The 27,124-nt window shown below is 46.2% G+C and overlaps 1 protein-coding gene across 5 annotated transcripts; it reads left to right on the top strand.

Moving 5' to 3' along the window:
- LOC140530166 (solute carrier family 25 member 3-like) lies at nt 1–26,612 on the top strand. Of its 5 annotated transcripts, none has more exons than XR_011975821.1 (5): nt 1–349; nt 712–844; nt 11,052–11,182; nt 24,227–24,365; nt 26,443–26,612. XR_011975821.1 is itself a non-coding variant. In XM_072649515.1 (5 exons), exons 2-3 carry the CDS (start codon nt 836–838, stop codon nt 2,899–2,901), a joined length of 1,050 nt encoding a protein of 349 aa, XP_072505616.1. In that variant the 5' UTR covers nt 3–349; nt 712–835; the 3' UTR covers nt 2,902–5,168; nt 24,227–24,365; nt 26,443–26,612. The 5 variants fall into 5 exon arrangements, 1 of the variants encoding a protein (XP_072505616.1); XM_072649515.1 differs by lacking the exon at nt 11,052–11,182 and adding an exon at nt 1,861–5,168 and having other exon boundaries at nt 3–349; XR_011975824.1 differs by lacking the exon at nt 11,052–11,182 and having other exon boundaries at nt 3–349.
- Nucleotides 26,613–27,124: the final 512 nt, after the last annotated feature.

Raw genomic sequence — 27,124 nt, 5'->3', positions numbered from 1 at the left:
GACGGCGGGGACGCTGCTCCGCCCGTCCGCGGCTGCCATGGTAACAGGCCAGCGAGCGCAGCGGTTGAAGCGAGCCGCTGGGCGGGACGCGACGGGACGAGGCCCAGCCCGGCCTCCGAGCGCTGTGCATGGAAGCCCCGGCCTCTCTGCTGAGCTTTTTCACCTACATTCTCGCCTACTCGTGCGTGTACGCCCTCCTATACATGTTGATCTATCTGTTCCACGGCCTGCTCCGGAAGAGATAGGCCGACCCTTCCCCCTCCACTCCCTCCCCTTCCTCCCCCGCACCCCTGGAGAGTGAAACCGGGGGGCGGGCAGTCAGGAGCAGCGCGTTCATTGGGCAGCCGAGGTAAAGGGACGAGGGACGGGTGGGGTCGGGCCTGCCTAGGAGGCGGGCAAACGCCGGGTGAATGTAGCGATTGGCTGAATTGGAGCGGGAGCTGTGGCCATTGGTCACTCTTAGCAAAGTGGGCGGGCAGAGAGGGGCTTGTAATTTGTGTGAGCTTGGTGATTGGTCAGGAAGGTGCAAGTAGGGGCGGGGCCTCAAGGAGCGGGAGATTAAAGCAGGATGCCTATTGGGCATCCAGGCATTAGAGGGAAAACCTTCTTTAGAAGTGTTTATTGAATATAGTGATTGGCTGAGGAATTGTACGTAAGGGGTGGAGCCCCAAGAATGAGCGCTTCAGCGCAGGATTTTCATTGGTCACCCAGGGCAATGGAGGGAAAACACTCCTTTCAAAATACCTGTTGAACATGGTGATTGGCTGAAGACACACTAAGAGGGGCGGAGCTCCAGGGAGCCGGTGCTTCAGCGCAGGATTCCCATTGGTTCCTCATGGCAAAGGTGAGTGCAGGGAGAGCAATGCTTTGGGAGTTCATATCCTCCTTCCGGTGTGACCCCGTGCGAGTGACATCACCGTCCGTCCTCAGTTTCCCATCTGTCAAGCGAAAGCCTTCCAGCTCTAGAGTACATCCAAATTACTTTCCTTTCCCAGCTCCCATGTCCCCGTTTATAAAATGAGAGAGTTGAACTGGATGATTTTCTCTGAGGTTCTAAACAGGAGTTCCTAGACGCTAATAGCTTCTACCCGCCCCCATGATAGCTATTGGTTTAAAGTTGTGGAGTGGATGGGCCAATAGGACAGGTTGGGGAGGTGGGGGGAGGGGAGGAAGAGCCCGGGAGGACTAGCTCCTGGCAGCTCATCGAGCGGGGATGGGCTGGGAGGCACGGTGTCAAGATGTTCATTGGCTCAAGAATGTGTCACTCTAGGAAGGCGGGAATCTGAACACGATGGCTATTGGTTCAAAGACTTAGGGAAGGTGAGGAGGCGAATATAATTGGCTGAGGGAGTGCCTCCGGAAGTGAGGAGCGTGATTTTGGGGTGAGAGTGGAAGGGTAGAAAATAGACGGCAGGTGAGAACCAAGCAACAGGATGCTGATTGGCTGACGGTTTGCAGAGGATAATTGGTTAAGGAAGGGGGATGGTATTCAGATGGTGATTGGTTAAAGAAGAAAAAGACCAGTGTAAGGGATAATGATTGGCTACAGTGAAACACCGCCCGCCCCCCCCCCCCCCCCCCGCGTGAAGATGATGATTGGCTAAGAGAGGGCGGCCTCCAGGAACCAACGATGGCCGTTGGTCGAAGACCTGGGGGGGATGGGACAAGCAAAATGACCCGACCTTTCCGCAGGAGGGCAGACGTGATTGGCTGAGGCCGGCGAGGCGGGGCGGTACCTCCGGGAGCTTACCGCCCCGGGCTCATTTCGAGCCGCTCGCCTGAGGGAGGAGGGGCGGCTTCGCTGCGGGCGGGCGGAGGAGCGGCCAACGGTCTGACCCGCTTTCGTCCCTCGCTCCGCAGCCATGGCTCCCGCCTCCGGCAGCGCGTGGGCCGCGGCGTCCATCAGGGACCATTCGTTGGTGCCGTGGTCCACGAAGAGGAGGCCGAAGCCGCCCCCCGCGCGAGGAGTACAGCTGCGAGTTCGGGTCGCCCAAGTACCTGGCGCTGTGCAGCCTGGGCGGCGTGCTGAGCTGCGGCCTGACGCACATGGCCATCGTGCCGCTGGACGTGGTCAAGTGCCGCATGCAGGTGCAGCCGGCCAAGTACCCGGGCCTGCTGAGCGCCTTCGGCGTGACGCTGCGCGAGGAGGGCGTGGCGGGGCTGGCGCGCGGCTGGGCGCCCACGCTGCTGGGCTACTCGGTGCAGGGCTTCTTCAAGTTCGGCCTGTACGAGCTGCTGAAGCTGCGCTACGCCGAGCTGCTGGGCGCCGAGGCGGCCTACGAGTGGCGCACCGGCCTCTACCTGGCGGCCTCGGCCAGCGCCGAGCTGGTCGCCGACGTGGGGCTGGCGCCCATGGAGGCCGTCAAGGTGCGCGTGCAGACGCAGCCGGGCTTCGCGGGCACCCTGCGCGAGGCCGTGCCCAAGATGCTGGCGGAGGAGGGCGCGTGGGCCCTGTACAAGGGCCTGGGCGCGCTCTGGCTGCGCCAGGTGCCCTACACCATGATGAAGTTCGCCTGCTTCGAGCGCACGCTGGAGGCGCTCTACACGCACGTGGTGCCGCGGCCGCGCAGCCAGTGCAGCCAGGCCGAGCAGCTGGCCGTCACCTTCGCGGCGGGCTCCGTGGCCGGCGTGTTGTGCGCGCTCGTGTCGCACCCGGCCGACTCGGTGGTGTCGGTGCTCAACCAGGGGAAGGGCAGCTCGGCGCTGGCGGCGCTGCGGACGCTCGGGCCGTGGGGCGTGTGGAAGGGCTTCCTGCCGCGCATGCTCATGATCGGCGCGCTCACGGCGCTGCAGTGGTTCATCTACGACGCGGCCAAGGTGTACTTCCGGCTGCCGCGGCCGCCGCCGCCCGAGATGCCCGAGTCCCTGCGCCGGCGGCTGGGGCTGCCGCGGGCCGCGTGACGGGGCGTGGGGCGGGCGGCGGGCTCACGGGTGGGGGCCCCCCGCGGCTGCTCTCCTTGGCCCCCCCAAAGAACTGCCGCGTTGGGATCGGAGTGGAGTGAGAGACTTGGCTGGGCCTTTGGGGGAAAAGCGGAGGGAAGTCGGCGTCTCAGGGGCCGTGAGGCCACCCCGCCCTGCGTGTTTAAGCACAAAGTTTGTAAGCTCTTGAGGCGGTTTCTTCTGTTGAGTAAAAAGTTTGGTCTTGTAAACCTTAGGGGGAGAAATGAAGTGTACTGGTCAGTTATTTTCGGTAATTTTGTTTCAGTTATAGTAGTTATACCATATTTGAAGTTTATTCAGGTTAGTGCAGAAGCCATGAGCCAGTCCTCTGTTTGCTGCAGCTTCCTTGTCTGTCCGTGAGTTTCTCTGAAATAAATGGGATTTGAGAACTAAATCTGTAGATGTGGTGAGGAAATTTTAGCTCACCACACTATCCCATGATAGTCTTAGAGGTGTAGGATATCAAACCGGTTACATAGTTGCAATATGTTGAATTATTAACCTTTTTGTTAGCTAAAAATATTAATTTGACCAAAATACTTGAAAAATGTGTTTTAGACTTTCCGTAAGCATGTTTAAAATGTTTTCAGGGGTAATAAAGGCCATAGTAGATGATAAGAACAAAGGTAGTCAACTTGTGAATAAAAAAGTGAAACAGAATTTTTCTGATTCCTTGTCTCCTGTTTTCATGAAGTCTTTCATTGGTAGAATGCGAAAAAAGACACAGGACCTTGTGTTGGAATGCTTCAGCTTTTCATTGCATTTGAAATTTTGGGTGGAAAGTCCAGACTGTTACTTTTGAGTCCCTTTACTAAAATCCAAAACACAGATGTGCATTTCTCTCCACAGTTGCCCCATCGCTGAAATGTGGCAGGTATTTGCTGTGGCCAGTAACTTACCCAGTAAAATACTTTCTCAAAAATAACTTCGGAAATTTCTTCAAATTGTGTGAAATCTCATCATGGAGGCTAGTTGAACTGGGCGGGGGAATTCTGGGACAATTCTTGGATGAGGTTTGTCCTCACATCAACCCCAGGAAATTTGTTGAGGGAGGAAGGGGTACTCTAGGAAACTTCTGTAAAGCATCCTGTACTTACTTAGAGTATGCAAAAATCAAGCAAAGGGAACCATCTGTGTATGATCCAGTAATTTCTCATTTACCTGGATTTCTGATTCAGCCTTTTATTGACATTTAATAGAATTAATGTAGCCGGGTGCAACAGGTGCCAGGTAAGATTATAGGTAAAGAATAAGATCATAAGATCAGACATGCTGAGCTTGGAAAGCCCTTTAGAGAAGTAGCTGGTCACTGTGCAAAGAGCATTCATCCTTTGGGGGACCTGAGGTCACATCCTACCCTTGACAGTCACTGGGACGAAGGGCCAGTTACCCATCTTGTGGACTTCAGTTTTCTTCATCTGTAAAATGAGGGGATTATAGCAGGCATCTGAGGTCCCTTCCAACTCTGATTTAGGATCCTTGTCCCCTCAGATTCACTGACCCCACATCTTGTGTAGGTTCCATGCCACCACCCCCCGTTTGTTTCATTCATTATCTTATGCTTCAGGGGGTGGTGTTTCATCCTGAGGAGAGGAATGATAATTTGGGGTCATGGGGTCCAAGTTTAAACTCCATCCTTACCCCTTACTATTGAGTGACCCCAGAACCTCATTTTCCTTATCTGTTGTTGGGGGTGTAAGCTCAGTTTCACGTGGACAGTCTCGGGCAGGTAAAGGTGAGGACTTCTAAACCTCAGAATTCTCATGAGGCCCCCCAGGGAACAGCTGGGGATTGAGGCATGAGACACGGGCTATCTGGTGCATTTCTGCCTCTTCTCCGTGGGAAACTTGCTGGGGAGAGCATCCCACCCTTGAGATTGGCCCATGGTCTGAGCACACCTGTTGTTGACTAGCTAAGGGCTGAGAGCAGGCACGGTATTCAGGTGCAAACTATGCGGCGGGAGAGCTTAAGTAGGGACAGGAAAGCCTGAAGGTGCTCTTCACACTGAGGGGCCCTTAGAGGGCAGAGGGTCCCTCCCCTCTCCTGCTCCCATCCTCTTGCTGTATGATCTTTGCCCCTTGGGAGGAGGAGGATTCCTCTCTCCTGAGGAAGAATTCACCCTGCACATGTAACTAAGACCCTGAATAAAGCCTAACCCTTGTTCAACTCTGGAAAGTCTGTTCTCTCAACATGTTTATCCGGTTGATCCCTGAAGACCTGGACGACAGGTAAGAAAAGGCTCGGGTAGCCCTTCGGCCTCAAGGCCGAACAATCTGTAAAATGGAGGGGGTGATGGTCAATCTCTGTAAGGTCCATATGCGTCCCAAACAATAGCTCTCCACGTGTGTAGCTCAGCCCTTTGTGCTCAGACTCACACAGTCTGATCTCGAAATGCCCTCAGTTTAGTCCAACTACTGTATTTTATTAGTTGGAGTGGGCCGCTGGCTTTCCAGCTATCTTAGTGGTGAGATGGCTGTACCAGGCCTAGGATGCAGGCCAGACCCTCAACCTGGAAGGCCCCTTGTCTTCTCTGCTGCCTGGTTTCCAGCCACTTAGACCATCGCTAATTTGTACAGTTGAGAATTTTGTGAAGCGACTGGATTCTGGGAGAATTTCAAGCACAAATTCCTGTGCAATGGTCCTTACCTGATGCCTGGGGGAGCCAGGGAGTTGGGGGTGTTACTGGAAAGTCGGGTTCAGAGAAGGTTGAATGAGACAAGGCTCAGTTTCCTTTCTTTCCTTTCACTGGTTTTTGTAGCTACTGCGGAAGCTGGTTTAGTATGTTTCTCTTCTCCCCCACGTGATGGTGAAAGCAGCTTTCTCGAGGATATAATTAATTTCTTGACAGCCAGTTGTGATGTCAAGCATTGAGCAGTCCTTTGAGAGGTGAATAAGGGGGGAAAGTAGTTGAGCACTTGAAAAACAAAGGCCATATTTACATGTTAATGTCACCAGTGATAAAGATTCGGAAGAATCTGGGGATAATGATTATAATAATGTTATGAATATTTTTCCTTGAGGCATAAGGGTGTTCTTTAGAAGATGTTTCTTCCAGCCCTTCCTCTAATTTCTCAGTTTTCAAAGGCAAGAATAATTACTTAAAGCAAAAGGCTATCTTAACTGACTGCAGCGCTTTGTTTCTGTGGTCTAAAAGATGAATGATTTCTTGATTATATGCAAAGAACTGTTTTAAAAAGGGATTTTAGCATCATTTAGGTAGGTTTCTAAATCGTTTTGTCGTCTTGAATTCTCTCACCTTGGAGAGAGGAGCTGAATAGAACGTCAGCAGGTTTCTTTTATCAGTTTATTCAAGCACAGAATTTTGTGAATTCATTATCAAGTGGGCTTCCAATTCTCCTGTTCCTTTGAAGCCTACACCTCTTCTCGCTTCCCAAAATTCGAGGAAAGGAGCTGCTTTTAACTTCCTGGAGGGAGAATGATGAATACCTTTAGGAAAGCATCAAAACCAAAGTTAAAATGGAGGCAAATGATGTAAAGTGGAGAAGTGTTCTAAATAGCTTCCCTTCTCCCACATCTCCTAGTTCTTCTTTTCCTTCCCTAAAAATTTGAGGATATAATTGGCAGGGAGGGGTGAAAAGGCAGGTGTTAGTGACAGGTGGGACTGTCACTTGAACAGCTATACAGGGGAATGCTGTTTCAGGCTTTCAAAGCAGGGGTATGGGTATGTTCTCCTTCTATGTGTGGGGCTGTTCTCCTTCTATGGGGCCCTCAGACCACTTAGTGAACTTGGGAGAATTAGCCCATCCTGTGAAAAAAGATTACTAAACAGCCTGAGGATGCAGATAAGTCTTGTGGCTGATGGGTTTGTGTGCTCTGGTCTCATACCATGATTTAGACAATCCCAGAGATTACAGAATTCAGTGCTGAGTTTTTTAGGTATAAGACACTAGCTATCAAGGATGTCTGTAGCCTAGGATTTAAGACAAACAAACAAAATCTCTAATACTGATTTTTATTTTCAGTGATTTTTTAAAACATACCATAACTTAAGACTAGGGTAATAGCCCAAGCCTTAAAAGAATAATGATGGGGTAAGACAGATAGACACAGCACACAGGACGGCTGCTAGCACAGGTTCATTCTTGATTTGGTCAGGCAGGAAAGACACTGCAAGTAAGCTTACTTTATCCTAGTCTAGTTTTCTCAGAAGAGGATTGCTGATAATGGAGCACCAACTCTTACAGCGTTCCCTATTCACCCTTCTTGAAGTGGCTGGTGAGAAACAGGGGGGTGAGGTGGGGGGTGCACGTACCCCTCCGTCTCTATGGGATCCATCGAGACAGGCCCCCAAGCCTTGATGGGGGCTGATCAAAGCACACGCAGCACTCCAGCTTGTGCACTCAACCCCAAGGTACCCCCTGAGGTTCCCCATGCACTGTCTAGTGACCACCTGTTTTATAGGCCAACAGACAAAGGCATGTTGCCGGCCGTAGCCTCGCAAGTTTACATAGCCCCATCCCTGCATCTCACTGTAGCTACAATGGCTATTTAGATGATTTATTATTACATGGTGCTGTGCAAGTGTGATGGAGATGTTTTCAGCCATAACTGTGGGAACTCGTATCCAGTACCTGGCAACAGGAAATTGTAATGGCTGTGGGTCCTGGGAGACTGAACTCCAAGAAATGATGACAAAAATTCACTTTACACATGCTAAAATCCACCTTACATACAGATGGGAACTGAACGTATGATTTACACACACACACACATGTATATATATTCTATAACAGTATATATGAAATATGTTATATATGATAGTATGTATGGTATATAACAGCATATATTATATAACAACATGTATGTTCTATAACAGCATAGAGGATACATAACGGTATATGTTTATAATCTATAATAGTATATGATATATATAACAGTAGATATTAAATAGAACAGTATATTGTATATAATGTGCATGTGTTATACATGTATATTTATATGTAACAGTATGTATGGCATAACTTATATAATAGTACATATATATGAAAAACCGTATGTATTAAACAGAACAGTATATGATGTATAATTGTATATATGTATATGACATATTATACGTGCTATATATTATATATAACAGTGTATATGACATAACTATGGTATATAACAGTCCATATTATATCTAAAAGTATATATTAAATAGAATGTATATATCGTATATACATATAGAATGTATGTATCAATCCAATTTGCACATGAATCAAAAGACCAACCAACCAAATGGTGCATATATGATATACAACAGTATATGTGATATATAACTACATGATACATAATGGTATATATTACATATAACTTTATATATGACAGTATATATTATATATCAGTATAATAAATAAATAAAAGTATTTGATACAGAACAGTATATATTAGAATAACAACATATGATATATAACAAATATGTAACAGTATGTATCATATATAACAGCATATCTGATATATAATAGTACAAATAATATGACAGTATATATGATATATAATGGTGTTAGAAATGAACCCATCTAACAAGCCCCCAGCAGTGAGAAACACGTTCACCTTAAACAAAGAACAATGCCTGTTGTGAAATCAGGAAAACTTTTATTCATCTTTACTTCTATTCCCCCTAAAGGGATGGGCAGCCTCCCCAGTAAGGTTGTAGGACGACTACAACACGTTCAGAAAAATGGAGCTTCTTATACTGTTTTCTGAATTTTGGATCTCCTGAGGCACCATCCCCTGACTATGTGACTCCATGTTCTCCTCTCTGATAGGCTTTTCCTCACGCAGGAGGGGCCCAACACAACCAAAGGTCTTTGGGGGCTTTCTTGCCAAGGGACCTTGTTAGGTAGAGTTGGCAGACCTACGGGATATACTCAGGTCATGTCATCACGTCCATGTTCATCAAAAATTTTAATTTTAAGGAGCATCATTTATTTTAAAATTTTATTTCTTTTTATTCTGAACTTAAGCACCAAATCATGGGACTTCGATATATAGGATGGTACATAAAACTGCAAACGACTAGGCCCAAACTCCCCCATTAGATTATGAGCTCCTTGAGTCTTTTGCCTCTCTTTGTATCTTGGCATAATCAGTGCCTGGCACATAGTAGATACTTCATAAATTCTTATTAACTTGGCTTCTTTGCAACTCATGGATTGTTAGGCCCAAATACAAACAGGGGCGCTAATCTGTCCATAACACTATCCTCGTGTGGGCCACACATTGTCTTACATTTAGAATGTATTATCTACATTTTATTGTATTTTAATTTGTTTTGTTAAATGTTTCCTAGTTACATTTTAAAATAGGTTTTGTGGAGGTTGGGAGTGTTGTGGACTCCATGCTGCTGGGTGAGCTGAATACTACTTCTGGCCTAAAGCACTGAGGGGATAAGTGACTTGTCTAGGGCCACACAACCAGTAGGGGTCAGGTGGGATCTGAACCTAGATCTTTCTGTATTTGAGGCTGGCTCTATCCACAAGTGGGGCACAGAGTGCCAGACCTGGAGTCAGGAAGACCAGTCTTCCTCAGTTCAAATCTGACCTCTGAGACTTACTAACTGTGGGACCCTGGGCAGGTCACTTAACCCTCTTTGCCCTCATTTTCCTCATCTGTAAAAAGAACTGGAGAAGGAAATGTAAATAGACCACTCTAGTATCTTTGCCAAGAAAACTCCAGATGGAGTCATGGAGAGTCAGACAGATTTGAAACAACAACTATCCACTAATGCCCTCCTAAGAAATCATTCTCCTTGCTGCCTGATGGATTCAAGATGCAGAATAAGTAGGAAATAATGTGAGTACTTTTTGGACACTACCAAAGTGGGAATTTATCCTGCTTGACTATGAATATTGTTACAAGGGCTTTTTCTTTTCTTCTTTTCTCAGCAGAGGTTAAGTAGGAAGGAGGAGGGGGCTAGGAACAGGGTGGTAGTGGTAGTAGCAGCAGCGGCGGCAGCAGCAGCAGCAGAAGTAGTAGTAATGAAAAGATGGTCATTGAAGCATCTTTTTAAAAAATGCACAGAAGGGAACAGAAGAAAAGCCACAAAGTATCACATACAAGCAAAGCTACAGGCCTAACCTATTATATATTTTCAAAGATAAGCAAGTTCTACACAACAGAGACCTGCAGTTTTATGTACAATCCTATATATGGAAGTCCCATGATTTAGTATTTAAGTTCAGAGTAAAAAGAAATAAAATTTTAAAATAAATGATGCTCCTTAAAATTAAAATTTTTGATGAACATGGACATGATAACATGACCAGTATGACCTGTAGGTCTGCCAACTCTACCTAATAAGGTCCCTTGGCAAGAAAGCCCCCAAAGACCTTTGGTTGTGTTGGGCCCCTCACGTCTTGTTGAACTATTCTGCCTTCTCTCCGGAGGGATGGTTGAAAATCTTAGAATCAGATATTTAGACCTTAGGAGGGCACTGAGTCCAGCTCTCTCATTTTATAGATGAGCAGGTGAGGCTGGGAGGGTTGTCCTTGACCCACAGTCACACAGGAGTCTTTAAAATGAACATGTACCCTTAGCAAGTGTTTTTACAGTTGTGGGAGAGGCCCATGGCATTGGGCAACAGGCAGGGTTGTTTCAGGACCATGTCAGAAGAGGTTTATCATTGAACCTTCCAGCACTGACCTATAACATAATAACGACAGCCAACATTTTTATAGTACCTTAAGGCTTGCAAAGCACTTCATATATATATATATAGATATAGATATATATAGATATAGATATATAGATATAGATATATAGATATATATAGATATAGTCTCATTTGATCCTTCTGGCTCCTCTGGGAGGTAGGTGACTTTATTCATGCCCATTTCACAGATGAGGAAACCTGAGTCACAGAGTATCTAAAGTAGGGTTTGAACATGGGTTTTCCTGATTCCTGGTCTACCTCTTTATCCACTGTGCCACCTCATGTGCTGCCTCATGGCCCAAGAACATTGTATTCTAAATTAGGCTATCTAGCATTTAAAAGTAAAATTATTTGTTCCTCTGCCATAGTTTTAAGAAAAAGCCAATGTTTCACCATTTTTAGTGTGGGTCTTTACCTTTTGTTTTTATTTGGAACTTTTCTCTTTATCCCCTTGTAGTTTGGTCAGACACAAGCTTTCTTTCCTCTACCCTCGAGAAGTCTAGATGGTTCACCAGATGAACCCATCTGAAAAAGGCAGATTTTTATAAAAAAGTCATCCCTCATTGATTGGTTCCTGATCAATTCTCTGTAAGTACTATTATAATCAAGCAAACACAAAACCTGTGGGTTGATTCCAAGAACCGGGCTAGGGTAGAGCCCAACTGAGCCTCCCACTGACCCTGAAATCCAATAGCCTCATTTTCCCCATCCCTGAGATTTCTTGATTTCCCTCTTTCTTAATTTGCTTCCAGAGTCTGTTTGACTTGGCCATTGATCCCACCTGGCTGCCATTGCCATGTATGGCCATGTAGCCAGCAGGCATCCTCAAGACCTGAATTGTGAGTCAGAGGCTGCCCATCTCCTGGGGTGTAACTACCCTACACCTGTCAGTGCCCCTGGGCTAAGAAGCCAGGGGAAGGCTGAGGAACTTGCACTATGTTTCATTAAGAACACATCAACTCAGAATTTTTTAAAAATTAGATGATATTCATCCTAAAGCTGTTAGCCCTTGATGAAAATGTAGTGTATTGGGAAATAGGGAAGGAAACTTGTCTGGAGATTATGTGTTGCTGAAGCCTTCTATGGCAATCCTTATTTCCCCCTGGCTTTTATGCAAATGGGTTTCTTTTACAAATGTGTTTTTGGTATGCAAATGACTTCTGTGACTCTTAGTGTGTGAAATACAACTTGGAAAAACTAGACGCGTACTTTAGGACTAAGAAACAAGCCGTGGTCTGATGGTTCCCGTGAAATGAAATCCCAAGAAATTGGACACTTTTTTATTAACTGTTCTTTCTAACAGCTTAGGACATAAGCATATCTTGGATTTGCAAAAATTAAGACTGTTGTGGTGTCTGGTTTTGAATTCATGTGAAGAGGTTGTGCTTACTGAAGTCTGTGCTGAACACAACTGATGTTGTTTAGGCAGGGTGCAGCTGGGGAGTGAGTGAGGATGGTCAGAACCTCCAATGCTGTAGAGCTCCTCTGTCCCAAAGGAGCCCAGACCTAAGCTTCAGTGGCTGGGCTTAGCTGGAGATGGGTAAAGCGTCCGGCTTTTCTGGGGCATCGTTTGATATTCTGGAAAATGTTTTCCAGTCATTGTCTTAGCACATCTTTTTCAGAGGGTAATGCAGTAAATGGAAGGGTGTGCCTTTAGAAATGGGCTATTTCTTCCTCAATTCACAGAAATGCTTCTCTTCACTCTTTGGTAACTCAAGAAGGTGATACCTAGGCCCCACTGGAGGTGACAGGAGAGGAGACACCAGAAGACTCCCCTACATGGAACGTTTTGTGATAGTGGAAGTGTGTATTGGTGCATATCGTCCCCTTGGGTCCTCAGTTTGTAGGGAGCAGGTTAGAAAACAGACTCTGGAAGGTTGCTCAAGACACCAGGGTCACTGAGTGCCAGACACAGATTGGAATCCAGGCCCTTGGGGACTTTCCCAGGGCCTCAGTTTGCTCATTTTCAAAATAAGGATACTAGTAGCATCTCCCTCCTGGGATTATCGAGAGGATCAATGAGATAAAGCGTGTAAAGGGTTTTGAAACTTTGATTTGCTGTAGGAATGACTGTGCTGATGATTGTCTAAAGAGGCAGAAGGCTCTCCTGGCCAAGCCAGGGCCCTTAGGTGGAGTGGCTCGTGTTTCTCCTTCCCCCTCTTGACTCAAACCCTTCTTGGTCATCCCCTTCATTGTCTGTTCCTCCTGACATTTTCTGGGCTCATTCATTTTACAAAAATATGCTTTCAATTGAGGCAGTTTTCAAAGGAAGCACCCCGAACATTGGAAGTAGGTCACAGGGGTGTCTCCTTTACCACAAGGTGGTACTCCCAAGTTTGGAGATTCTGGATTGATTCTGGGGTTACCTAAACATTCAGTTCTGTGAATTCAACAAGTTTGCTCTCTGGGTGCTTATGTTCTAGTGAGGGGGATGAGAATTCTGTACAAAGAGGTATCACAAGGTAGGGTGAGATGGGGACAAAGGAGTGATTTGGATGGAGCGCGAGGGAAAGCAGCTGGTGTTAGACAATATCTGACATTTTTGTAGCCTCTATAAGGATGCAGGGGTTAGGATGTGTTCAGGGAGGACCAGTACCTTTGGTGTGATGGCTGCCGAGCCCTTTTTGGGGCTCTTTCCACCTGTGGTGTCCATCTGTTCCACCTAACTCTCATCTGTGGCTCCAAGAAGCTGCAACATGCATGGCAGCCACACTCCGGTAAACCATTTTGGCAGATGGGCCAAACCAGGCTGAGGATAACCAAGGGTTCTCAAATCCATTGGTGAGTTAGGGGGGGGTTATCTACCCCAGGCATGTGAAGACTTTCTCTGGTGGAATGCATGGATAAGAACAATTTGTTCCAATGGCCATGAAGGCAGATGAAGCAGGAGATGTGGAGCGCTTAGAGCTTTGTTAGATGCTGAAGACACCAGTGTCTTCACAGGGATCCTGATCATCCTGCATCCTAAGTCAACACCAGCTGTCTGGACTCTGTCCTGCCACTGGACTATGATGACTCTGGAGGAGAGAGTGAGGCTGATGACTTTGTGCAACTCTGCCTCACTTAAATCCAATTTATGCATGAATCAAAAGACATCACCCACACCATTTCACAATTATGCCTCAAAGTCCTATGGCAACAGGCAAGTGATGAAGGAAAAGGTGTGAATACACTGGGAGCCATAGTCACAACCCTGCACACAGGTGGCCCAGGCCACAGGGTTGTTTATTACTGAAAGCAGCAGTGGGACTCGGCAGCCCCCTGGGTGTCTGAGCAGCCTTTTAAGTATTGCACTGCTCACCTCCTGGTGTGAGGAAGGGGGCTGGGAAAGGTGGCCTAAACAGTATCTGCTAATCCCACTATGTGATCGACACACAAAAAAAGTACAAAATGTATGAAAACATCTGCCAAGACGATTCCACTCACCACTGGCACGTGGAACGTGCACACACTCATAGACAACACAAAATCCAGTAGACCTGCAAGAACTACTCTTGTTGCAAGAGAACTCAACAGGTATTGCATCCAAATAGCAGCCCTGAGTGAAACAAGGTTGGCAAATGAAGGCCAGCTTACCGAAGTTGGAGTTGGATACACCTTTTTCTAGAGTGGGTGCAGTGAAGGAGAGCACTGTGAAGCTGGTGTGGGTTTTGCAATCAAAACTAATCTAATCCGCAAGCTAGTATGCCTGCCAAAAAGAGTGAATGACAGGCTCATGACAATGGGATTGCCACTCGCAGGAAAACCCTATGCCTCCATCATCAGTGCCCATGCTCCCACCGTGACAGACACTGATGAAGTCAAAGAAAAGTTTTATGAAGACCTAGAGACCCTTATCATCAATGTGCCAGAAGACAACAAGCTTATAATTCTGGGCGACTTTAATGCTAGAGTAGGCTCAGACTACCAGACTTGGCAGGGAGTCGTAGGGAGGAATGGAGCTGGAAACAGCAACAGCAATGGTCATTTACTGCTGAAGACTTGTGCATCACATGACTTTCTCATCACTGACACTGTCTTCCATTTACCTAAACGCAATGAAACTTCATGGATGCACCTTCATAGCAAACACTGACATCTAATAGATTATGTGATTGTAAGGAGAAGAGATAGACAAGATGTGAGAGTGACAAAGACAATGTGTGGTGCAGATTGCTGGACTGATCATAGACTTATCCTTTCCAAGCTAAATATATGCATTCATCAAAAGCACTGCCCCCAAGGCAAAATGGCTTTCAGAAGAATTAATGTCAACAAATTAGCGCTCTCTTCTGAGCATAAACAGTTTGTTGCTGACTTGGAGGGAAAGTTGAGTCAACACACAGTTGGCAACAGTGGAGTAGAAAAAGAGTGGGCAGCTGTCAGAGATTTGGTGTACAGCACTGCATTTGCTCATTTGGGTCAGAACACTTGCAAACACCAAGTCTGGTTTGATGAAAATGATGGGGAAATTCAGAAGCTGCTAAATGAAAAACAAGAACTCCACAGGATTTACCATCAGGATAGTTCATCCACCTCCAAGAAGGAAACATTTAATTCCATCAAAAGCAAAGTACAAGCAAAGCTTAGAGAGGTGCTGGATTCCTGGCTCAGTAAGAAGGCAGGTGAAATTCAGTTTTATGTTGACAGTAACAATCCAAAGTGCTTTTATGATTCATTGGAAGCTATTTATGGACCAAAAACCTATAGTGCATCACAACTACTCAGTGTTGACGGAGCCACATTGATTAGTGATAAGGACATGATCCTAGAGAGATGGGCTGAACACTTCCATAGGGTTCTCAACAGACCATCATCAATCAATGCTAAGGCCATTGACCTCAGATTGAAGTCAATCTCTCCTTAGCTGAACTTCCAACTAAAGAAGAGATTTTGAGGGCCATTAGGATCCTTTCATGTGGTGGAGCACCTGGTGCTGATTCTATTCCAGCTGAGATTTACAAGGTATAGGGACCATTGCTCACACAAAAGTTATATGGCAAGAGGAGGTTATCTCCCAAGAGTTCATGGATGCCTCCATTGTCCATCTCTATAAGGGTAAAGGGAATAGATTGTCCTGCGACAATCACAGGGGCATCTCCCTCTTAGTAACTGCTGGCAGAGTTCTTTCTAGAGTTCTCCTTAATAGGCTGATCCTTCACCTGGAAGATGGTCATATACCTGAGAGCCAGTGTGGCTTCAGAAAGGGCTGAGGAACAGTCAATATGATATTTGCTACCCGACAATTCCAGGAGAAATGCCAGGAGCAGAACAGAGGTCTCTACACAATGTTTGTAGATCTGACCAAGGCCTTTGACACTATTAGTCATGAGGGTTTATGGAAAACTGTGTCAAAATTTGGTTGCCCAGAGAAGTTTATCAGTATTGTTTGTCAATTTCATGATGGCATGTTGCCCAGGTTCTGGATAATGGACAAAGCTCTCATGCCTTCTCAGTCACCAGTGGAGTGCAACAGGGCTGTGTGCTTGCTCCCATGCTTTTTAGCATGATGTTTTCAGCCATGTTGACAGATGCTTTCAATAAGGATGAACATGGCATCAACGTCAACTACCGTACCGATGGCAAATTCTTCAGTTTGAAAAGTCTAGAAGCCAAGACCAAAGTGGAGGGAGTGCTGGTGCATGATTTTCTGTTTGCATATGATTGTGCACTCAATGCAGCCTCTGAAGCTGAGATATAACAAAGTATGGATCAATTTTCTGCTGCCTGTGCTAATTTTGGTCTAATAATTAACATCAAGAAAACACAGGTATTCTATCAGCCACCACCACACCATCCATATGTGGAACCATCGGTTACAACAAATGGAGAAGTTTTGAATGCTGTAGATAAGTTCACTTACCTTGGTAGTGTGCTTTCCAGGGACATACACATTAACAATGAAGTTAATGCATGCATTGTCAGAGCTAGCTCAGTGTTTGGGAGGCTCAGAAGGAAAGTTTGAGAGAGAAGAGATATTAAACTGACCAGACTGAAGGTCCACAGAGCCACTGTGCTGACCTCATTATTATATGCTTGTGAAACATGGACAGTCTACCAATGCCATGCCTGGAAACTGAATTGCTTCAATTCAAACTGTCTTAGGAAGATTCTGAGGATCGATCATCTGGCAGGATAAGATACCAGACACTGAAGTCCTTGCTCAAGCTGAACTGCCAAGTATTCAAACTATACTTCAGAGAGCACAACTCCAATGGGCTGTTCAAATGCAAAATGTACGCTTGCCAAAAAGACTATTTTATGGAGAACTTGCATGGAGCAGTCGATCACATGGTGGTCAGAAGAAGCAATACAAGGACACTCTCAAGGTCTCTCTCAAGAACTTTGGATTTGACTGTGTAACATGGGAGACACTGGCACAGGATCATTCAGCATGATGTGCCCGCATCAGAAAGGATGCTGTGCTCTTTGAGCAAAGCAGAATTGAGACAGCACAAAGTAAATGCAGGATAGTCACATGGACTATCTGTTCCCAACCTGTGGTAAAGCATTCTGAGCTCATATTGGTATGATCAGCCACAGTTAGACACACTGAATTTTCACTTTATCATGGTGATGGCATTTTGGTCCTCTTCGAAGACGAAGGACAACAACCAGCCAACCAATAAGAATACAAAGCTCACTGCCTATGTTATCTCCTGGGAGAGTCAGCATCAGGTAGTGAGACAGAGACAGCACCTGCCCAACAGCCAGGAGGACTTGCCTCAGATGTCCTGTCTGGTGGTGTGGTCCAGGCCCTTCCCTTCCCCCCCCCCCCCCCCCAGGCTTAAAGGTCCCACCACTTAGTCGAATGAGTCTAGCACTGCAGGTATAGAGTGAGTTTGCTTCTGGGGGGGTGGGGGTGGGGGTGGTGGTGGCCTGTACTGATGAGATGCTAGGCCCAGACCATAGAGTGTAAGGGAGGCCTACCTGTGGTGAGGGGGATGATGGCATGGATCAGGGGAGGCAGAAGAGACATCTGTCACCCCTTCTCCCCCCATTCCTGCAGGATGAGAGGCAGGACTGCTCTGCTGTCAGGTCAGAAGCATCTCTACCTGCTCCTAAGCTCAAGTGTGTTTGTCTAGGGGACGTCATCAGATTCCATTTAACTTCTGATTGCTTTGTCATTTGGAGGGTCCCAAGTCCATGTCCAAGGCTTGAGTTCTGGGGTAGAAGAGGAGATGAACACTGTGAATTCTTTCCTTCTCTGGGAACTTCGATAGCCACACTGAGCTTTGTCTTTCAAAATCCAGTTTGACTTTCCCAAAACATGCTCTTTATTGGGGGGTATCTCGCTTTTGAGATTAAGAACTCATCTTCACTGGCAAATAATGTAAGCCAACAAAACTTACAGTAAACTTTGACCAGCCTTCATCAGATCTAGAAATTAAATGGTAACTTTTTAAAAAACCTGATAAATGCACTGATTGTAGAACTTTTTTAATTCTTTATTTGGCATCTAATTCATAAGCACTTAATACTCTGAGAACAGTCATAGAACTTTGATGTGGATGGGACTTGTAATCACTTAGTCCAAACCTCTCATTTTATAGGCGAGGAAACTGAGTCTTTGTTAAGTAACTTGACTGAGGTCCAACATCAATTAGTCCTCAATTCAGGCCTGGAACTCAGTTCTTTTGACCTGTGTTCAGCTTGACCCCAAAGGGCAGAGGGAGGATCATTAATTACAGTTGAGTTTCAGCAAGGCAAGTTTGGCTTGGTGTCAGAAAGCTTCCTGGATGTCCCAGAGTGGGATGGTCTGTCCCAGGAGGTGTGCAGCTCCCCCTGAAGTAGACACTGGGTGGCCACTTGTTGGGGTTGGAGCTGTGAGTTGGACTGGGTACCCTCTCTGGTCTCTTCCAATCCTGAGGTTCTAAGTTTGTAAAACTAGCCTCAGTTGCCTCTGAGGAAGAAAGTTCAGACTAGGCCAGATGAGATCTACTTTGGTGTCATTGTAACAGGAAATATTCATTAGAAAACTGACTTAAAAGGTGACATTTTATCTATTGTCAGAAGTGTGAAGCAATAGCCATGTTATTTTCCCCTTATATAAAAAAGTAAAGATCAAGTAGGATGTTCCTCCCACCCTGGGAATTAGCATTTACCAAATAAACACTTGAAAGGGTGCCCAGATTCCTGTAATCTTATTAATACAACAAAGACCAGGAACTGTGGCAGCTCCAAGATTCCCGTTTACCATGTAATTTTCAGCAAGCTGATAAACCCACTCTCCCCCCACTCATAGATTCAGGAGAGGGGACAAGCCAAGCCTCCCTCAGGAAGGTCAGGGCATTGTTTTATAGTGTCTGGACATGCTGATAGACCAGTTTAATATAACAAACATTTATTCAGCACCCGAGGAGTATGAGGAAAACCTTCCTAGGTGCTTGGTGGAGGATCCCAAAATGGACCTGACCCGGCCTCTGCCTTGGAGGGAGTTTCCAGTCTGGGTGAGGAGGGGACCCATAAACATGGTAACTTCAGATTTAGATGCCAGCTAACGATGCTAATGGAAGAGATGCCCCATGGCTGTCCCCCATTGATCAGTCCAATATTCTTCAATAGGTAGTAATAATGATGTCATTTCTCTACCTTTTGGCCTTTATCCTGACTGTCCCCCCCCCCCCCAGGAGGAAGGCAGCTTAGGCATCATTCTCCCCATTGTACAAATGAGAACACTGAGGATGAGCAGAGTGAGTGGCCCAGGACAATATTCCAGGCAGCAAAAGGCAGCCTGGGGTGGTGCAAAGAGGACTGGACTCAGGGTCAGGAGGCAGTTGTGGTCAGAACCTCCTCAAGTGCTTCACCTGCCTTCTGTAGGTCAAGAAAACCCTGCTCTTTTTTGCCTCTGGGATGATATACCAGCTCCTCTGTCTGGCATCTACATCTCCTCGCAGCCTGGTTCCAGCCCAGCAAGTCAGTGCCCAAGCTTATGGCCTGGCTGATCTGGCCCACTCTGTGGTCTCTCAAGTGCAGCTTCCAGTCTCCACCCTCTAAGCTTTTGCTTAGGCTGTTCCCCTCAGCCTGGCTTGTTCTGCTAACTTGTCTCTGCCTCTTGGAATGCTCTCTTTCTGGGCTTAGCTCCAGTGTCCCCTTGAACCCTTCCTGACCCCCACTCTCAGAAGTGTGCTTGCTCAAGAAAGAAAATACTCGTTGTGAAGCCAGGGAAATTCTCATTACATATATTTTACATTCATTGTCAGTAGGTGACTCACTAATAGAAATATGCTTGCTCAGACAAATGCAAAGCTATTTATGCTCTGTTCCCAATTCAGATTTTCCTCTTTGCTCTCCATTGGCTAGATGTTCCTCCTCCTTCGTCATATATGGCCTGTGCATTCATATGAGTTTACTACCCTTGGATGGGGGTGGTGTTGGATAATATTAAATGGCTTGTTAAGCATGCATGCAAGCTTTTGACCTTTTACTGGATCTAGTTCTGCTGGGTCACAGCTCCGATTAAAAACAATCACCTCTAATTTAACATCCTGTTATCACTCCTCTTGTGGAAACAGAATTCCTTCCTTTGTTCCTCACAACCTCTACCCCTGGATGTTGCTGCCTCCTTCTAAAGCAGGCCACATATGACCCTCTAGGTCCTCAGGTGCAGCCCTTTGACTGAATCCAAACTCTACAGAACAAATCCCCTTAATTCAGGGATTTGTTCTGTAAAACTTGGACTTGGTCCAAAGGCCACATCCAAGGATCTAGAGGGCCACATGGGGCCATGAGGCCACAAATTTTCCACCCCTGCTCTAAAGCATTCTGTGTCTCCTTCCACGAGTACGTATTTCCCCTTATAGAATGTAAGTTCTTTGATGTAGGGGAAATTTATTTTTGGTCTTTGCCTGGTTAGTGTTAGGCGCTTCCTAAATGGATGAATTCATAACCGTGTGACCCTGGGCAAGTCATTTAGCTTATTTGAGCCTCAGGTTCCTTATCTATAATGTAGGTATAATAATACCCATAGCCCTGGTCGGTCATCCAGTCCAACCCCTGAACCATCACATCCAGCTGGGCCCCCATGGGGACAAGCCATTCCCCTTTGGGTTAGTGTCTTGTTAGGGAGATTTTCCCAACCTGGGGCTCTGAGACCTGCCACTCCTCCCCTCTGGGGCTAAGCAGAATCCACTAGATCCCTCTTCCCCAGGTTCATACTTGAGCTGCTTTCAACTCCCAGTTTGCTCTTCTGTAGGTCACACTCCCACCCCCCTCTTTCAACTGATTGTCACACACATCATGCTCCGCAGATCATCTGGATATTCTCCGTCCTCAGTGTTCTTTCTAAAAACACAGGGCATCCAGAACTGAGTCAAATGAGACTACAGATGGTGTGTGCCTTGTAAACCCATGGCAATAGCTAACTGTCAGCTGGGGTGACAGGCAGGCCACTCCTGTGGGTGCACAGCCTAGGTGCTGAGCAAGTGTTGGGACAAGGATAACTTCATCAGCCTTTGAAAATCCGGTCTGCTTCTCTTTAAAGACTCAACATCTAGTCATCCCAGTGGGGAAACCAAACAAACACACCTAATCCATCCATTTATTAAGTGCCTACTGTGTGCAGAGCCCAGTGCACCCTAAGTTAGCCAGTGTGTGTAACAGGAGAATTTCCTGTCAAAAGAGGACAGTTGGGGAGGGAGAAAAAGATCCTACAAGACGTTAGGAAAGAAATTGCTTTTTGTGATTGGCATCTCATTTTCCCAGATGTAAGTCACACCCCCTCCCCATGAGCACATTATAACAGAACAGCAGTTGTAGGTGAAAAAATATTCCAATTTATGTTCAGCTTTTCATTTAATTGTCACTTGCTAAGAGGCCCTTTGGAATACTGATTCCCTCTGAGTGGTCATAGACACTTGTGAGGGCAGAGGCTTCTTTCCTTGTGAGCTATGGAAGACCTCAAGGCTCGATGCCCAGTATCCCCTGACCTGTGACCTGTGATGACCTCCAAATAAAAGTGAGGTCAAGTCGCCCCTCCCCAAAGTCCCTCATCCTTCCCTGTAGACCCTTTCTTTGTTCTGCAGCCGTAATTAGGGTCCGGAATTAGATTCTAAATAGACTGGATGGGAACCGTGTTTGGTTATCAGTTTATGTTTCCCCTCTAAGAGGCCCTGATTAACCATCACTTTAAAGGACAGGAGACTCCATGAGGCATCAGTGTTAGAACAAGACTTGGAGGCCCCATGGGGCTGACAAGGCTTCTAATCAGGTATCCAGGGCAGACATTCTTAAGGGGTAATTTCCAAAGGAGAACATTCTAAGAAAGTGAGACCTTGAAGGTACATCCTCCTTAAGGAAAGTGGGGGGATTCTTGTGTGCCGTCTCTGTAGCACTTGTAATGAGGCAGGCAGAGCCCTGGGCCTTGAGCAGAAAGATTTGGGTTCAAATCCTGCCTCAGGTATTTAGTATCTGTGTGACCCTAAGCAAGTCACATACTGTCTCTTGGCTGCTACTTCCATATCTGCAAAATGGGAATGATAACACCTGTAGCACTTGCCTAACAGGGTTGAAGTGAGGTTCATGGAAGATGATATGGATGAACTTCAACCATCATTGGACATAGACACCTTCAAGTTGCACTGATGAGCTTGTTCCCACCCCACCCCCCAATCCTGGAGCCAACAGAATGAGCAGACTGTCATTCTAGACCCCTCATGCATCCTGCTTCCCACAGAAGGGGACATTTGTCACTGGGCATCAGAACGGGGCCAAAGACATAGATGTGTGTGCTCTGCCACAATGATGAGGAACAGAGGAGACAGGGCTCCCAGTGCCATCCAGCTTGTCCTTCCAAACATGTCTGGGGCAGGTGCCCCGAGGTCCCCAGTGAAGCTGTCAATCTCCCTTTGCTAGCAGGGTTGGCTTATGTGTCCACAGTGGTATCTCCACCTGCAGCTGTGCTGGCTACAAGCAGCTTGAATGTGAAGCAGTAACACAGCAGGGGGTGGGGGTGGAGGCTTCTGTGTGGGAGGTTTCAGGCCCCCAGGAGCACAGCTTCCTTCACCAGGACTCCTAGGAGGGAGCATGGTACAATAGAGAGGGCATGACTCCAGCAGGTCTGGGTTCCAGGTCCTACTGTGTGCCTTGATTGTGTTCCTACTAGATGCACTTCTGACAGCTGGGAGAACTGGTCTCCAGAGGCCACTGACCCCTCCCACCCCATCCATGTCTCCTTATTTTACAGGTGAGGGATTGGAGTCTGAGAAAAGTTAAATGTCTTCAGGTAGTGAAGATGATTTTGAATCCAGATCTTTCTCACTCCAAGACCAGAATTCTTTCTATTGTGCCACAGTCACCTTTCTGTGTGACCAGTAATGAACTCTTTCAAAACATTCAATTTAATTTAATTTGATTTAATATATTTTCATATTTTAGAATCATTTCCCACTTCCCTCCTCCAGATGGAACCTCTCTTGAGACAAAACTAAACTATTAAGCCAAAGTGGCTGCTACAGAAACCTCATCCAGCAGCATTGCCAGATCCTGATTGGTGCAATGAATGAAGTGACCACATGTGTTCACATTTGCAGGATTTGGAGTTATAAGGATACAAAATGTAGCCTTTGGTTCCAACCCAGTAGAACTCTATGGTGGGAACTGGAATGATGCCCCTGCTTCAAGGGGTGTCATTCACACCAATCAAGACAACTCTTCTGTCTCTGGACTCTCAGTTTAATTATCACTTTTCTGGGCCCTTCACTGGTTTTTCCGTGATTCAGCATCCAGCTTCCTTTGAGGATCTTTTATTTGTCTGACCATAGCCACTGAGTCTGTTCTTTTGGTTCTGCTTTGTTGTGTCTGTATTAGTGCACAGATCTTTCCAAATTTCTCTGAATTGCTGTATTCTTCATTCTTTATTGTACAATAATACTCTATTATGTTCTTGTATCATGGTTTTTTCAGCCACTCTCCAAGTGATGGATACACATATGGTTTTCAATTCTTTTCTGCTGCAGAGACTGCTGCTCTGAATTTTCAGTTCCATATCGGACCTTTGTTTCTGTCTGTGACTCCCTTGGGAGCTTTGCCCAACATTGGGATTTCTGGGTCACAGGATATGGACAGTTTAGTCACTCACATAATTCTATATTGAAATGCTGAGCACTTGGACCACTTCTGAGCATATCCATGTGCCTGCCTTTCCTCAACCCCTCCTGCATTGTTTGTCCACACTTTTTGTCATCTTGCCAATTTTAATGGAGAGACATGAAACCTCCAAGTTGTTTTAATTTACATTTCTCTCACCATAAGTGATTTGGGCCATGTTTTCACGTGGTCATTTATATCTTCATATGTTCTTTTTTGTAAACATTTTTATCTTCATATATGCTTCAGAAAAGTCTCTGTTCATTTTTTGATCACAGCTATTGAGGACTGAACTTAGTACTTTCAGCCAGCAGCTCCCCAACAGAGAGCAGTAGAATAGAATTTTAGGCAATGGAATCCTCATAAATGTTGAATGAATACATAGATTTGGTTAAACATGGCATACAGATCCCTCAGCTGACCCAGGGGATAGCCACGGGGAGAAAGAAGGCTTGGTTTTCCTACCTCAAATTGGCAAAGGGAGGTATAAGTTGATGCAGGAGGATTAAAGGTCCAGAACATGGGGGTTTGTGTGCCCACTTGCCACCAGACCATGCTGTTTTCTAGGTTCTGTAATGCTGTGAAAAGAACTTGAGCTCCAGAGGTCCATGACTTGGGTTCAAACCCCAGTTTTGCTTCTCATCACCCATGCGACCTCCAGTTTTGTCATTTCATACCGCTGGGCTTCAGCTGCGTCATCTGTAAAGTGAGTGGTGTGTTTTATGGTTTTTTGTGTTTTGAATCCCTTTGGCATAAGGCTTTGAGAATCATGTTTTTAAATGCATAAGATTAAAAAGATTAAAAATTAAAAAGATTTTAAAAAACCAATTCTGTTAAAATGGTTGTTTAAATATATATAGAAGAAACAAGTTCACAGGTCCCTTGAGAACTACCACAGACACCTTGGAGGGTCTTCTAGGGGGTCTTAGAGAGCCTTGAACTAGCTGGGCTCTAGGGTCCTTTCCATGTCCTGATCCTAGGAGCCCAGGTCTTCCTGACTCCAAGGCTGACTTCCCACCATCCCAGGCAGCCTCTCATCTTTCTAAGATATAACTCTGAAATCCATCTGTTCAAAAGTAGCCTAGGCGAGTGCATCCACTGATTGAGCCCGTAAGAATCCCTATTCCTTGTGAGTGGTGGGCTGGGCCCTTGCATGTTTAATGAGCCAGTGAATGAAGGTGTCATGTCAAAAGCCATCTTGCCTCCTTATTGATAGAGCCAAAGAGAGTAAGCCAAAGAAGATGGGGTCAAATGTTGTCTGGGAATCATTTAAGAACTAAAAATATGAAATGATACAGGCAGTTGAAGAATAAAGTGTGCCAGGCTGCTGAACGTGGCCAGGGAATCTCCAGTGCATGGGATGGTGGGGGGATGGGCAGGGGGCTTCTCTCGGCAGCATTGTTCAGGTTTTATTGGCAAAGCGTCTGTTTGGGCATTTATTATTCCTATTTACGTTCCTAATAAAGAGCCTTTGTTAAATCACAGTTATGTGAACAATGCATGTTTCAGACTTGGCCATAATAAATCAGGGTCTGGGGAGCTTTGCAATTAAAACATAAAACACCGGCAGACAGAAAGTTGTAATACAAAAGAAAGAAAGAAGGAAAAAATGAAGGTAGAATTCTAGGATTTGAGAGAGGGAAGAAAACCTAGAGATCAGTAAACCCGACCCCCTGGTAAAGAAGCTGTGGCCCAAAGAAGTCACACAGTAAAGCCTTGGCAGAACTAGGACTGGAAGCCAGGTCTTCTAAATGGCTTCTGGTCCAGTGCTCTGAGGCCAGAGAGAAGAAGAGAGGAGTGGCAGGCCTTGGGCCCATGGCACAGAGGAACAGACTTGAGGGCCACCAGGACTGCCTTCAGGAAGTCAAAGGGGTGCAAGAAGGAGCTGGCAGAGGATAGAGGGTCAGAGAGACAGGGAGGGAATTAGAGCCACCTTTAAGGGGAGGGGGCTGCCTTGGAAGTGTTGGATTCCCTGCCATGGCAGTCTTCAGACCAAGACTAAGGCATGAAAGGACTTGCTGCTCAAATTTTCTCGCAGAATACCAGGAAATCTTGAGGAAATTCCTTTTTCCAGTACTGAGAGAAGCCCAATGGCCTATTTTTAGGAACACCACACAGTTTGCACCTGCCACGGCTGTGTGACCCAGGTGGCATTATTATCAGGCAGTGCTGTGTCCCAACTGGCCCCGGAGCAAAATTCTTCCTCATTCCAAGTCTCAGTTTGTTCATCTGGGGTAATGCCACTGGTAACAATGACCTATGCCCCAATTGGGTAGTCAGCAAGCATCTCTTAAGTGCCTGCTGTGTGCCAGGCACTGGGCTGAGCATGGAGGATACAAAGATCCTGCCCTCAGGGAGCTCACGGTCTGCTGCAGGACACAACATGCAAACAGGCCGGTGCTTACAAGGTACCTATAGGAAAAGGTGGAAATCATTGGAGAGGGAGGACCTTGGCATTAGGGGAGATTTTAGGTGAGACTTGAAGAAGGCCAGGAGGCAGAAGGAGGATGGAAAAGAGTGAGTGCTAAGGGCTTAGGGTTCAGATGAAAAAGGGAGACTTCTTGCCCTCTGATTGTAGAAGGAGCTGAGCTTCACCACATAAAGCAAGGCCAGCAAGTCCTCAGGGTGCAGTGGTGGGTGCAGGCCAAGCCCAGGGGGCCTGAAGACAGAGGCAGGACTGAAGCTAAGTCCTGGAGGATTTGCTGTGTCCAACTCCAAGATGTGCGTTTAACTTGGGACTTGCAGCTGTTTTTAAAATGAGTTTCTCCCTTGCTCTCTCCTAGGCCTCAGCCCTGAAGACGCTGGTTTGGGTAAGATGTGCAGCCTCCAAACGTGTTCTCCTAACGTGGACCTTTCTTAGTGGTTACGGACATCCTTGGAGGCTTCTCTGGGCACCCATAACTTAAAAACGTCTTTGTTTGATTGTCATGAATTTAGATTTTGTTTTTTCAAATAGTTGACAATTGGTATTTGCCTTTCTCTGAAATTCTCTAAATTTAATGAAGTTAGAAAAAAATGCCCCTTTCTTGTGATAAGGGCCCCCAACTGAGTACAGTTAGCTATTCCCGCTTTAGTCTACTCAGTGCTCAGTGAAAGAGAATAATTACCTCTTTAGTTTGCACCTGATACCTCTGCTAATAGAAGCCTGCCACGAGCTGAGGTTTGTTTTTTTTTTTATAGGGACACAGTATCATATAATTATACGCCTCTCTTATTTTTCATTGACAACATTCCAGATCCTCCACAGGGGTCTTTTCTGAGAGGCTGCTGTGTACTCAGGTTTCTAGTCAGGAGGGATATTGTGGAGTAGGGCCCTCAATATATGGGTTCACCTGGGTTCCTTCCTGGAAATCTCAGGCTATGGATTGTCTACAAGATGTGGATAAAAGGGTCCCCCGGATCCTGTAGAAGCCCTTGAGGTAATAGTGCATAATCAGTATAGGACAGCCATTGTTCTTTATTCAG

Source organism: Notamacropus eugenii, chromosome 2 (assembly GCF_028372415.1).
Source record: "Notamacropus eugenii isolate mMacEug1 chromosome 2, mMacEug1.pri_v2, whole genome shotgun sequence".
Taxonomy (NCBI): Eukaryota; Metazoa; Chordata; class Mammalia; order Diprotodontia; family Macropodidae; genus Notamacropus; species Notamacropus eugenii.
Note: the sequence above shows the minus strand (reverse complement) of the source record. Positions and strands in the feature narration are given on the sequence as shown.